At 41.2% G+C, this 15,101-nt stretch overlaps 1 protein-coding gene across 3 annotated transcripts in view; it reads left to right on the top strand.

The window, feature by feature from the left end:
* PCSK5 (proprotein convertase subtilisin/kexin type 5) overlaps positions 1–15,101 on the top strand; it is a 503,732-nt gene that overhangs the window by 217,471 nt on the left and 271,160 nt on the right. For all 3 annotated transcript variants that reach the window (XM_069576329.1, XM_069576328.1, XM_069576330.1), the window contains exon 9: positions 11,269–11,369. In XM_069576329.1, the coding sequence (XP_069432430.1) occupies positions 11,269–11,369 (101 nt within the window). The remainder of the gene's footprint in view (positions 1–11,268; positions 11,370–15,101) is intronic.

Raw genomic sequence — 15,101 nt, 5'->3', positions numbered from 1 at the left:
TCAAGGCCCACTAATACTGAGTGACATCTATCAGTTCTGCATCGTGGAAATCCTGATGAAACTCTCTGGAATAAGAATTGTCTTCTCAAACTTCTAGAGTCTGAATGCATCTTAAGGTATCTCACCATTGCCTCAAGGTTAACATGCCTATCTAGTGCTATTATTTCCTGCGGGACGGTTGTGAGAAAGGTGTTTTTAAGTTCCATAAATACCTTTCTTAAGAGAAGCTTATAGTCCAGTGGGCAAAATATCCAGGAAGAAGGAAGGGTTGCCTGGGTCCAGGTGGAAGACCACAGTGTAGATAGAGGGACCTCGGAATCACTCCCCAGAGATTTACTGCTTACACTTGGCCTCCTAGGGCCTTTCATCCCTATCTCCTGTGATTGTGTTGCAGCTGCTATGTGTCCCATTGACTGGGTGGCCATTTAGGATTCTCCTACGGATGGACAAATCAATCATTCTGTGATGAAAGATAGGGCTTAAGAGAAAAAATGGACACCATGAGATAACGTCGATATCCTAGATTCGGGTCGTATTTCACTTTTCCCTAGTTGCTGCTACTGATATCAAAACCTTTACTGACTTACTCAGTGTATAAATTTATCTAGGTAACTTTTACTTGGCTCCACCTTTTGTTTAACCTCTCCCATTCTCCTGGGGGCCCACGTGATTTCCCCTGGGGGCCCACGTGATTTCCCCTGGGGGCCCACGTGATTTCCCCATGGGGCTCACGTGATTCCCCCTGGGGGCCCACGTGATTTCCCCGTGGGGCTCACGTGATTTCCCCGTGGGGCCCACGTGATTTCCCCGTTAGTAATTCTTCTGTAGCCAATTCTCAGAATTTCTTATTTTGCCTGAATCTCCAAATTACTCTTCATTGGACAGGAGTGCTGTAGCTGTTTCAAATTATAATTTCTAGCTGCAGACAGATCACTCAGTGCCTAAGTAACTTCTGGAATCTTGGTTCCCTTATCTGTAAAATGGAGGTAAAGCCAGTACCAACGTCATGTATGCTCATGAAGATAACAAGATACTGAGCACGAGATATTTGCACAGCCCCTACGGCAGCGAGCCACCTAGTAAGGGGCTGGTATCCTAGTTCCCTAAGTCAGTGTAGCTTTCTGCATCATGGGAGCTTAGGCCAGTTGTTTTTCCAGATGTTGTTAATGGAGGTGCTTCATTTTTCCAATCTGTAGAACCATGATCTGCTCCATCCACCCCATAAAGAAAGGTGCTTTGAAGGTGAACATGTTGACTAACAGTTTGAACATGAGTTGGCAGCAACATCAGCCTTCTATGGTCCAGCTGCCCCTTTCCCTTCTAGATGTCAGAATGACAGATAATCCAGCTCTGCACTTGGGACCTGTTCTCCACCAGGCTTTGAACAAGCTGCCTATGGTCCCTCAGAGATGCCCGCATCCTGCTAGTGGCATCTGTGATTGAGTGTTACAGGAACAGTGTCTCCCTTTGTTCTGGGGCTCCCCTCCCCAGGCCGTCCATTTCCTTTTGTAATTTGTACCTTCTCAAGAAGAGCACAGTTGTCATTCTTCATTCATAGAGCACCTTTGTGAGTTGAACTGAGGCAGACACTGAGGATCCAGGAGAGAGGAAAGGTCTCACTGCTTCTGGGAAAGCACTTTTGTTAAATAAATTTTACTTGTCTTTTTAATGGTGTTCAAGCAGGAAAACCTTGCCCTGAGTTTCAGAATGTAGTCCAGTCTCTATCCCGTTTTCCCGCCATCACTATCGATACTGTTGTGGGCCTTAGTATTCCACTCATGCTTTAATAGATTGAGATCAGTGTTGGCCTTGAACCTTATTACAGCAAACAAACCATCCAAAGTATCAAGATTACTCTGATAAGAAGCTCCCCTATAAGCGAAATAGAAATCAGTGGAAATGACTGGCTATTATGAAATAATATGTTTTTCTTAATAACACCATATCCATTGTATTCCATGCTGGGCATGTAGTACTTTTATAATTATATTGACATGTTGTAAATGTAACATTTTGCCCTTCTAATGTATACCTGGCGGTATGCTGTGCACATTCAATGTACCATCTCTTTGTATCCTCAAAACCCTATGCAGGAAATCAGATATTATACCCATTTTACTGATGAGGAAGGTAAAGATTAAGAGAAACACAGCTAGTAAGTAGCAGAGTCTGAATTCCAACCAAATTTGGGTTGAACCCCCCAGCCCACCTTGTGACCAATGTGCTCTCCTGTCCAGTCCAAGGACGTTCAGCACGGGGCTGTATGAAAGAATGGCATTGTTCTTGCCTGTTTGAGGTTCTGTTCACAGTGATCAAAAAAATGAAAGTTTGTGGAATACATAAGCATCCATTGTTTTTCACTACTTGGCCCACTATTTTTTCTAATATGGAGAGTAATCTTAATTTTTAAATTTAGTACATTTACTTTCATTTATATTCTTGGCAACAGTATATTCAAGTTTTATACACTGTGAATACAATGAACAATTTGTTTCATAGTCCTTTATATCAGCGTGGTCCAGTAGAACTTTCTGCTATAATGGAAAGGTTCTCCATTTGTGCTGCCAAACTGGTAGTCACTAGACATATGTAGTTATTGTGAAATGTGGCCAGTCCAATGAAGGAACTTTAATTTTAATTTGTTAAGTTTTAACTGATTTAAAATTAAATATCCACATGGGACTAGTGGTAATTACATCAAGCAGCATATTTTTATTTTTATGGCTCATTAATTTTGAATTTCATGCCTTTGACCTCTTCTTAACTGCCTCAGACAATCAGTCCTCTTGCAGAACACCTAAGCCCTTTGCCAGTCTGAGTTGCCAATTCCTATGGCCTGGCATTGAGCTCCCCAAAGTTACTATGCCTTTTGTGTGATTTCAAACCAGAACCCTCACCCTCTCATGTGAGACATGACATCTGGCAGGAATACTGTTTCCCCAGAAAGCACTTCTTTTATGCCTCTTCTCAAATTTTTCTTCAGGAGAACTGTTCCTCCTCACCATCCCTTGAAGGAATGGTGCGACCCTCCCCTACGCTCTACTCTTTTATCCTGTTCAATTTTCTTTCCAGTGTCCTTAGAGCTACTTAATGTGATGTTACACATTTGCTTATTGACTATACATTTTCCATACCAGACTGGAAACCACTTGAGGTTGAAGACTTTATTTTGTACCTTCCCAGAACCTGAGCTCCGTAAATGTTCGGGCATAACTGACTCTCAGACACTGGAAAAGATAGAAGCATCACAGGGGGTTCATATTGTGACACGAGACAGGTGGGTATTCTTTCTCTTTCAGAGAATCTCCTTCTACTGATAGAAAGGTTGGTGAAAGGCAAAGGGTATTTGACGATATATTTCACATAGGAAATTGCCTACAGGAATCTTGCTACATAAAACTGTACATCCAACCATTCTTAGTGTCAAGAAGCGTTAAAGGTCCTGTCTTTATATAACCCTTCACTACCTCCTGAATTTCTTCCAAGTTCTTTGTTAGAGATAAAGCTTTCCTCTTCCCCCAGTCATTCCATCATTAAATTATCTGCTTCTTTTGGAACTAGTTCAGCCTTTTACCTTTTTTTTTCTCTAGTAATTTGTCTCAGTGTTTGGAATATGCAGGCCATTGTATTCCTCCTCAGAGGAGTTTCGTGAGCCAAGATTTAGAGAATGTATCCTCTGCTCAGCCCTCTTCTGATGTCATTTTATTCATTTGTGTTCATGTCAAACTTGCTGCCTGGGGTATCTCAGGGTTGGCCTGAAAGACCAATTCCACGTGGAAGAATTATCTTATTGCTTTTAATATTCCTAAGCAACTACACATTTCCTTTTTGCAGAAAGTACCCTCTCTCACTACCCAATTCATTATTCAGAAGCAGTCATTACTATCATCTTTCTGTTTCTCCTTTTGATTTGGGAAATGTCATGATTTTTCATGAGTCAAAGCTAGCAAATCCAGATGTGTTTAGTTTGTATAGATATTTGATCCATGTTCTCTCAAGAATGTTACATAGAAGGAGGGGGAAATTTACTCCTGAAAAGTTCTAATGTTGACTGTGGCCTGAGGGAGAATGGAGATGCCCACCTGCTGACAGGGAAGGAGCCCAGGGGTGGTTCCCCTGAGATTGCCAGTGATAGTCTGAAACTGCCACCTTTGCTCTGATCGGTGACTACACTCCATAGCTCAACTTTTTATTTTGCTGCCATTTCAGGATTTAATACTTCACCCCTTACTAGCTCTTTAGTGACTGCATGTCCTTGGGCTCATGAGTCTTTCTGAGCCTCCATTTCCTTAGTTAATAAATAGTGTATTTCCCTTGTAGAATTCTTGAGGGATCAAAGGTAATTTTACATACACCGATGTGTGCATACACCTACACGCCTGTTATTCACTGCCCTCTCTCTCTCTGCACTTGCTGCACTTGCTGTGTTAGTCACTTTCAAAGCAGGGCATTTAGTGTTAGCAGTGCATCTAGCAAGAGGAAGGGTTCTGCTGTAGCCCCGGAACTGTGTATACACACATACACACATAATTTTTGTAGGCTGCTTATAAGTTTATATGAGTCTTATTTAGAAACCGATAAAAAAAATAACCTTGAAGTCTCTCCTAACAAGTGGGAGAGTTTAAAATATAGAAGAAAATGAGCGTAAAGTAGCTTGACACTAGTAATTCAGCATAGCCAATACTGCACCTTTGCTCCGTACTCAGCACTGAGCTGAACATGATAGAGATCCAAAAAATAAAAATAAAAAAGATATAAGATGGCATCCTTCTTTAGTAATAGCAATCTCATATATATAAGCAAAACCTTACGTTTGCACTCTACAGTTACAGATTCTCATTGCAGCATGGGAGTGGAATTTTGTGTGGCCTTGTCAGTCATGAGTGAATTCTACACCAGTCTTTGTGACTTCAGTGAACACAGAAAGCTTTTAGGTGGTCTTCAGTTCCTTTTTATTTTGCTGGCTTAATAAGTCAGCATCTCCTCTTTTATTCATTAGCATATTTAAGATTTTGTTTCTGTCCTCGAAGCACATTTCTAATCTAAATCCAAATCAACACTAGAAATAAATTCAACCTAACAGAATCATTTCATGTTTTAAAAATATCTCTTCAGCTGTTCTTTTAACAGATATGAGACAATATGGCACCTTCAAAATAAAACAGATCACAGGGTCTCAGGGAGATAGAAACTCTTAACTGTAGGGTTGCTATAAAGAATTGTCATTTATGGCCAGACTCAATCTGAACTGAGATTCCCTGGAGAATTACATCAACAAGCTAGAATAAAAGATCCAATCAGCCCAAGTAATGAAATGTGAAATATTAGGAAATAAGAGCTTAGGATGAGAAAAAGGGATGGTTCTTCTCAGAGGGAGCCTGACTCGACCTGAACAATATCCACCCCTTTTCACCAGATCAGGACGACATCCCTAACTTTGCAGACTCCAAAAGCCATCTGCTACCCATCCTGGGACAGGCTGAAAATCTAATTTGCTGATCAAGACAGCTTTGATCTGGCATGGGGCCCGGTGTCATCTCCTGTTTCCTTCACTCTGATGGACAGAAATGATATTTTCTTGAGCAATATGAGAAGTTCTGTGGAGAAAAATCCTGTTTCTGATTTGGGTAGTGAATTTAGGGAATTTGGAGCATGCAAGATGCGCCAGCGGGACCAAAACCAAATCTGAGACACTCTCTGAAATGGAATCGAAACTTAAAGTGCTTTGTTGTTCTGTTTTCACATATCACATCTCTGAACTCCCAGCCCCGTGATGTGGGCTGACCCTTGAATGCAGCTCCTTCTTTAAATTACACTGTCAGAACTTGTATGTTCTGCATTGTGATTAATGGGGTTACCCCATGTGGTTCCAGTTTGGGGAACATCGTTTTTCTTCAAGATTGCTTCTTGGTGGTCTTTGCCTTTTCCTTCTAAAGATGGACATAAAAATATCCTGATACTGTGGCTTCTCCTAATGACGAAAACCCTTCCTTAGATCTTTTTGGTAATTTACACCTAAATATCTCCACCACTGACAGTAACTTCCTCTTGAAATGACCCAGCTGGAATTTTCACTTAAAGCAGGATGAGAAGGGAGTGAGGATGTTTTTGTTTCTTTTTTCTTCATTCCTTTTAACCTCCCTTCTTTCCATCACCTTCCTGTTCTAATCCCTTAACACTGCTACTCACTGCTCAAGTTTCATTTAGTGAAACTGATTGGGAGAAAAATATAAAAGCACAACAATGATGTTGTTGAATTCTACAAACCATATTGATTGGGAGAAAAATATAAAAGCACAACAATGATGTTGTCGAATTCTACAAACCTATATTGATAGCATTTAACAGTAAATTGGTGTTTATATATAAAGGTACTGGGTAGCTTTTCATTTACGTACATATCATGTGTGTCTATGCCTGCTGACTCTATTTGGATGGGGCATATGGCAAATCCAACATTATAAAATTTTTATTGTTCACGTTTGAGATTGGCTGGAGGTGGTTATTTTTTAGATTCAAAAACACTACATACACACACTTGGAGTGTTTATTCTGGATTTGTTTCTGTGCATTGAAAGCGGTGCATTCTGATGCAGCTGAAGAATAAGCAAAGTGAGCCAAGTGGGAAAACATCATGAAAAATCTTGAATTCAGGCACAAGTCATTGAAAAAAAAATAGAACTTGGCAAAGGAATGTGGCCATGAGGGTGAGGTAAAATGAGAAGAATGCAGGCAAGGCCATCTCTCAACAGCAGTGTATCTAGAGACCTGGAAAAAGGCTGCGTCTGGTGTTTATGCATTGACTTAGGGACCAGGCCTTTGGAAAATAAGGCTGCAGATTCACCCATATATTCGAATGAAATAGAAATCACTTGTTGATAGTCCATCAGTCCCACTTCTGGGTATATATCCAAAAGAATTGAAAACAGGATCTGGAAGAGACATTTACAAACCCATGTTTATTGCAGCATTATTCACAATAAGCAAGAGCTGGAAGCAACACATCCATTCATCTGTCATTTGCCCATTGACAGATAAATCAATAAAGAAAATATACTATATAACACAATGGAGTAATACAGTGGAATATTATGCAGCCTAAAAAGAAGGAAATCCTGCCATTGTCTACAATACGGATGAGCCTTGAGGACATTATTCTAAGTGAAATAAGCCAGTCACACACACTCACACAAAAAATGCTGGGTAATTCCACTGACATGAGGTACCTAGAGCAGTGACAGGCATAGAAGCAGACAGTAGAGTGGTGGTTGCCAGGGAGAGGGGGTGGGGAGTTGTTTAATGGGTACAAGTTCAGTCCTGCAAGATGAAAATATCATAGGGCTCTAGAATTGCACAACAGTGTGCATGTAATTAGCAATACTGTACTATACATTGTTAAAAATTATTAAAATGGTAAATCTGTGTTTTTTTTTAACCCACACCCCCCACAAAAAGAAATACCTTTTTAAAGTCAACAACTGAAAATCTCAGAAGTTGCTTTTTTAATTTTTAAAAATTTTATTATTGGTGTATCATAGCTTTAAGGGCTTCCAGGTGGTTCAGTGGTAAAGAATCCTCTTGACAATGCAGGAGACGTGGGTTTGATCCCTGGGTTAGTAAGATCCCCTGGAAAAGAAAATGGCAACCCATTCCAGGACTCTTTCCTAGAAAATCTCATAGACAGAGGAGCCTGAAGGGCTGTAGTCCATGGGATCTCAAGTAAGTCAGATGTAACTTGGAACTAAACAAATAACAATATCGTTGCTTTATAATGTTGGGTTGGTTTTTGCTGTACAGCAAAATGAATCAGCTGTAAGTTACATATAACTCCTCCCTCTTCAGGCTCCCTCCCACCCTACCCCCAGACCACCCTCCTAGGTCATCACAGCACTGGGCTGAGCTTCCTGTGCTATGCTGCAGCTTTCCACTAGCTGTCTGTTTTACATGTTCGTGTATATATTTTAATGCTTCTCTCCCAGTTCATCCCACCCTCCTCTCCCCACATCATATCCCAGTATCCCTTCTCTACATCACATCTCTTTTCTTGCTCTGCAAACAGGTTCATCTGTACCATGTTGCTAGATTTCATGTCTATACTTTCAGTTCAGTCGCTCAGTCGTGTCTGACTCTTTGTGACCCCGTGGACTGCAGCACACCAAGCTTCCCTGTCCATCACCAACTCCTGGAGCTTGCTCAAACTCAGGTCCATCGAGTCAGTGATGCCATCCAACCATCTCATCCTTTGTCGTCCCCTTCTCCTCCTGCCTTCAATCTTTCCCAGCATCAGGGTCTTTTTAAACAAGTCAGTTCTTTGCAACAGGTAGCCAAAGTATTGGAGTTTCAGCTTCAGCATCTGCCCTTCCAATGAGTATTCAGGATTGATTTCCTTTAGGACTGACTGGTTGTATCACCTTGCAGTCCAAGAGACTCTCAAGAGTCTTCTCCACACCACAGTTCAAAAGCATCAATTCTTCAGTGCTCAGCTTTCTTTATAGTCCAACTCTCATGTCCATATATTATGCATTATGCAAATGTATACAGTATTTTTAATGTGTATGCATTTTTATTTTTAATGTGTATGTATTTTTTTTCTCTTTTTGACTTACTTCACTGTGTATGACACTTTTTAGGTCCGTCCACATCACTGCAAATGACCCAATTTCATTCATTTTTGTGACTGAGTAATATTCCATTGCATACATATACCACATCTTTACCCATTCACCTGTCAATGAACATTTAGGTTCTTCTGTGTCCCGGCTATTGTAAATAGCTCTGCAGTGAACATTGGTGTACATGTGTCTCTTTGAATTGTGACTTTCTCAGGGTAAATGCCAAGTAGTGGAATTGCTGACTCATATGGTAGTTCTAGTTTTAGATTTTTAAGGAACCTTCATACTGTCCTCATAGTAGCAGCATCAATTTACCTTCCCACCAACAGTGCAAGAGGGTTTCTTAATGGAGAAACAGGTAGGGCTCTCTTTACCCAGCTGTCTCTTGAACATCTACAATGTGGAGGCTCCATGGATGGCTGGCTAATCAAATCTGTGAATCTAGAAACAACTCTCCCTGCTTGCCAAACACACTGTTGGGCTCTTACCCAGCAATCAGTTAGTCCAAAGAAGAGTACAAGACTCTTCTCTCCTCTACTGCCACCATATCTATGTGGTTATCTATATTTTTGTTCTTTCTCCTACTTCTTTTGTATCAGCACCTCTCTAGGATGGCTAAGCTGGTAACATTGTGTGCATGCATAAGTCACTTCAGTCATGTCCAACTCTGCAACTCTATGGACTGTAGCCCTCCAGGCTTCTCTGTCCATGGAATTCTCCAGGCAAGAATACTGGAGTGGATTGCCATTTCCTCCTCCAGGGTATCTTCCCGACTCAGGGATTGAAGCTGTGTCTCTTAAGTCTCCTGCATTGGCAGGCGGGTTCTTTACCACTATTGCCACCTTGGAAGCCCAAGCTGGTAATATTAGAGGTGTCAAAAGGCATTAGGAGCAGACAGTGAGCACTGATGGTGTCGTGTGAAATGAAATCACCAAGATGTCCATCTTGTTTTATAACTGATAATTAAAGAGTCCCTTCAGACATCCTCACACGACACCAAGGAAACTTTTAGGGGAGGATTCATGTCTAAGGAGTTACGCATTAGTTTCTTTTGGTGATGATCAAGTTTCTTTCCAAGTCAGCTTATCTGCATACTTCTCTTGAAGGATGCACCGTAGAAAAACAGGGCTTTGTTTTTGCCACCTCTGTGTCCCTGTACCTTTCTGCTGATCTTTCACCTGTTTTCCTTTCTTCTTAATTTTTCTTATAATTTTATTTGTTTACCTATGGCTGTGCTGGGTCTTCATTCCGCGCGGGTTTTTCTCTAGCTGCAGCAAGCAGGGCTATCTCTGGTTTCAGTGCCCAGGCTTCTCATTATGGTGGCTTCTCTTGTTGGGGAGCACAGGCTCTAAGGTGCATGGGCTTCAGTAGTTGTGACAGAAGGACTCAGTAGTTGCGGCTCCTGGGCTGTAGAGCACAGGCTTAGCTACTCTGCACCATGTGGAATCTTCCCAGATCGGGGATGGAACCCATGTCTCCTGCATTGGCAGGCACATTCTTTACCACTGAGCCACCAGGTATGTCCTCACTTCAGTTTTCTTATCTGTAAAAGATGGGCGATGTACTTATCTTGATGCCTGAGAAAGCTTTACCAATGTCTTTCAATAGCTGCGATGTGAGTCCTAGTAAGTTCATCTCATAAGCCTTATACCTTCCCAACAGGAGGGCTGTTAGTCCCAAGGGGGGAGCACAAAAATGGATTCTTATCAGGGAGGAAGGATTTTTAAATCTTAGCTGTTATAATGGTTTGCAAAATCTTTTACCCTTATGCTTCCTTTCGCTGGTTATGAAGAATCTGCATTTTAATTTTCTTCCTTCAGGAAATGATCATGAAACACAGGTTGAGAAACCCTGCCCTTACTGATGGGCATGTTATTCAACCACAGCTAAAGTGAACTGGTTTCAATCCAAGAGGAGACAATGATCTGATTCTTACATTTTGGTTTTCAAAAAAATGGAAAATGGCTAATCTCCTATAGTTTTCAAGCATGTACTTAGGGCTGTTAATTTCACATCAATTGCACTGGCTTCAACCTTGTTTTTAGTGTTTGTGTTAAATGTGTCAGGATTTAAATCTTGGTTCATCCAAATCACATTTCTGTGTATCCTAGAAATGAGTCTTTAAGCAAACATTCCTTCTAAAACAGAACAAATCTTTTGCTTGCACCTGCAGCTTTTCCAAGGTGATAGTTCCAGGAGGGCAGGAACAAGACCCTGTCCTTTTATTCCTTACGCTGATCATGTTTAACTCAGTGTCTGGTGATTGGCTCAACATGTTTGATTATTTAAAATGTTGGGGTAATAAAAGTACATTGATGTTAGCTAAAGCTGGGACCAGAGTGAGGCAAGTGAGGTGGCTAGGTGTAGATTTTAAGGATAAACTTGTACAATCTGTGTGTTTCAGGCCAAAGGCTCACCTTAGTCTTGACCCCGGTTGTAACACAAGTGGAATCCAATTTCCAGACCCTTCCCTTTGCAAAGTTGATTTACACAGGCAATTCTCTGGAAGTGATACGGTCATAGGAGCACAGGAACCAGGAATTTAAAACAACTATTTCAACACCCCTCCATTCCAGTTTTATGAGTAAATTTCTTTCTACTTGCATGTGACTCACATTGACTCCAGAGTCCTAAATTTTCCACTTCTGTCTTCTAGATCACTACGGATCTGAGGCAGCGTTGCACGGACAACCACACAGGGACATCAGCCTCAGCCCCCATGGCTGCAGGCATCATCGCATTGGCCCTGGAAGCCAAGTAAGCCTTTACCTCCATTTGTCTCCACTGGTGACAGCCCCTCAGCTCAAGGGCACTTTATCCCTTTGTTAGTATATAATCCCTAGCACAACCCAGAATATAATCTTCACAATTCCACCTTTAAAACTTCAAAGAATAGGGCTTAACAAACTGTTCCCCTATATTAAGGGAAAAGGCAACTTTTGGGGTTATCTTCTTAAAAAATCAAACAGTGTAATTGCTTTATTCTGGAGTCATAGTGTAAGCTTGCCAGTTGGCTGCAACACTCTTCTTGCCTTGTTGAGGTTTTTATTCTAGTCTGGGAATGTTCTGTGAGTCTCAGAACGCTTAGGTCTGCCTACTTCTGGGCCCTTTCCCTGCAGGTCAGCAATGCAGCTCAGATTCCATGACAATAGAATCATCACAGACTCACTCTGGGGAATAACATATGTCAAGGGTCATATGATGGGAGCCCAGGAAGAAAGGCAACCCACTTACCATAAAGCTCTGTTTAATGTAGTCAAATCTGGTGTTTCAAAGATCCCTTTGAAAGTCCCCCTCAGGTTATTTTAGGTTCTTGGATTAGATTTGTATGGTGGTAGTTTTTGTCTCTTCTTTCTCTAAGCACCGATACTTCAGTTTGTTTTAACTATTTGAAAACCCAGTAGAGATCGACACTTTCTTATCCTCAATTTCAAAAGCCAAAACGCGCCCAAAACTGACAGTAGTTTTTGCAAATCTAACACCAAAACTCATTTGATGGCAAAGCTTGCCCTAAACTAATTTGAGGCTGCTTACAGTTTTTCTTTATTGTGAAAATTCATACATTTCCCTGCAGAAATGTTAATGTATTTGATTATGAGGTGCTGTCTTGGACCTCACTGGAACTAAGGATACCGTACCTGAAAAATCTTGACTTCCAATCACATCTGGTCCAAGAATTTTGTAGAAGGGATTGTGGACCTGCACACTGAGGCCATCGTACAAGAGGGTCATGACAAAAAAGAACTGAAATAATGACGCTAAGTGTTTTTCCAAAAATAGCTCTGCACCACTGCCCTAGGGAGGACTGGAAAGATTCTTTCATCTAAATCTGCTGTAGAACAATAGCAGGTGACAGGAAAAGAATAGAAGAATCATGACGAGACTTGGGCATTAATAACAGTACAGTTTCATTCTCAGTACACAGATGGCTTCCCAACATTTACAGCTGATTCTTTGTAAGGCAGAACAGCCTCTGTAAGGCAGTTGGGCCTCAGTGTAATGTGGATTCAGTCAATTGCTAAGTCATGTGTAATTCCTTGGACTGAGACAGGCAGAAGAACACAGACTGTAGCACATTTGAGCTGTTGTGACAAAATACCATAAGCTGAGTAGCTTATGAACAACACTTATTTCTCATAGCTCGAGAGGCTGGAACATCCAAGATCAAGGTGCCAGCAGATTCAGTGTCTGGCATGGACCCACTTCCTATTTGGCCTTACATGGTAGAAGGGGAGGGCAAGGGAGATCTCTGAAATCTCTTATAAGAGCACTGGTCCCATTCAGGAGGGCTCCAACCTTGTCACCTGATCACCTCCCAAAGGCCCCACCTCCTAATCCTATCACATTGGGTGTTAGGTGTCAACATATGGATTTTGAGGGGACACAGCTATTCAGACCACAGCAGGTACCCTATCTTTAGGTGGCCTCCTGCCCCTTAGCATTGACATTGAATGTTTGGATTTTTTGGACAGTGTTAACTAAGTGTTAAATCATCTCGACGTATTATATCTTTTAAAGTGTTTAAAGTTTAGCAAGGAACTGGCACTTATCCTGTTCTCACTTTATAACCTTTCTCTGGACTGTTGTGACAGCAGATTAAGTGTCTGCGTTTCTAATTTGGTGACTAAATTGGATTTTAAAGAATATATCATCTTCATTCTGAAATTCTGGGTTGTTTCTCTGGAATATTTTTCTGTCCACAAAATACTGAAAGAAAATCAGGAATTCTTCCTGCATCTCTCTGTTCCCCCTATACCCCACCAAAAAGAGATAAATAATCTCAAATGTAGCAACCAAGTACTATAACTGTGGAAATAGAACCACATGCTACTTAGTTACTTGAAATATTACTATAACTCTAATATTTTCAGCAATAATTCCTTTAACCACTATTCAAGCTCAAATGAAAAATCCTTAATTTTATGCTTCAAACAACACACTCGGTTGGATAAGGTTGCTTTGGGTCCAGGGAACACACTGGAAAGCTGCCTCTTTTCTTTTCCTTTGCATTTTGAGCAAATTTGAGTATTTTTTTAAGATTGATTTTTGCCAAAACTGTGATGGGTGGAAGTAAGTTTGTAAAAACATAGCTTAGGTAGAAAATCCACTATATTTTAAGCTTTTTAATGGTCTAGTCCAGTGATTTGTCCACAGTATATAGTAAATAACCTGATCATATGAGAAAGAATAAATCTTTCCATACATCTCCATCAGTTTGTTCTACAGGCCAATCTCTGCTTGTAAGTGAAGCTGAATGTTAGGGAAAAGAGAGCTGAGTACCTAAAGATTGGGTCAAATATGGATAAACTAGCTCCAATAAGCAATAGGCCTCCCACAGGAGAAAAAGGATCTAAAACTAAGAAATTGTGGTGAGGAACTCAAGTAACGTACCATGGTTGCAGTTGTTCTAAAGCTAAGTTTAACCCTGGTAAGTGTACGTCACCCAACCACTCAGCCTGTACCACTAGTACTTCTTAGCAACACTTCAACATTGGTAATATTTTGAGATTCAGCCTTTACTATCACATGTTGAAGAGCCTGAGAGTAATTCCCCCTTATCCATGTTCCAAGTTAAAGGCATGTAGATGCCTTTAACTACAGATAGTACCAAGTCCTATAGTACTATGTTTTTTCCGTGAGTACAGATCTGTAACAAAGTTTAATTTATAAGTTAGGCACAGTAAGAAGCGAACAACAATAACTGAAAATAGAGTAATTATAATAAAACACTGTACTAACAGTTATATGAATGTGGTCTCTTTCAAAGTATCTTATAGAACCGTAGAACTGTACTTACTTTTCTTGGGATGATGTGAGATGATGAGATGCCTCCATGTTGAGAGGAAATGAAGTGAATGGCACAGGCATACTGTTGCCCTTCTGATGGTGCATAAGAAGGAGGGTCATCTTTGAGTGATCTGGATCATCACCCCATGGTTGGGGATCCCAGGTGGGACGGGGATCCATACAGCTGGACTGTATGAAAGTTCATCACACTACTCAGAATGGTGTGCAATTTAAACTTATGAATTGTTTCTGGAATTTTCCACTTAATATTTTTGGACCAGGCTTGATGGGTCATTGAAACCACAGAAAGAGAAAACAAGGATTGGGGTGGGGAGGTGGACCACTATACTCCCTTATAAAAGGAGGGAAGAGAGAGACCGCAGAGCTGGGCAGAATTCTGCCCCAGAACTCTGGCCAACGCTTCAGATACACACCCCCTGCTCAGGTCTGATGAGTCCCTGGATGAGGTCGAGTGTTCTGGTGAAAAACTGCAGGCATAGACTGCCAGTCCCCATTCAGCTGCGTGTCTTAGTTCTTCCTGTCTGCTGAGGAGAAATGCGTCATTTCTCCCAGTGTCACTAGTTCCAGTGGTATTTACTTGGGGAGAACTCTCACCTCCCAGCTTCCCTATAACCTGCTTCCTTTACGTCCGCAAGTGCTTGCCTGCATCAGTAGGACTGTGGCTCTTACTCTGGATGCTAC

Source organism: Ovis canadensis, chromosome 2, assembly GCF_042477335.2.
Source record: "Ovis canadensis isolate MfBH-ARS-UI-01 breed Bighorn chromosome 2, ARS-UI_OviCan_v2, whole genome shotgun sequence".
Lineage (NCBI taxonomy): Eukaryota > Metazoa > Chordata > Mammalia > Artiodactyla > Bovidae > Ovis > Ovis canadensis.
This window is presented reverse-complemented; position numbering and strand designations above follow the sequence as displayed.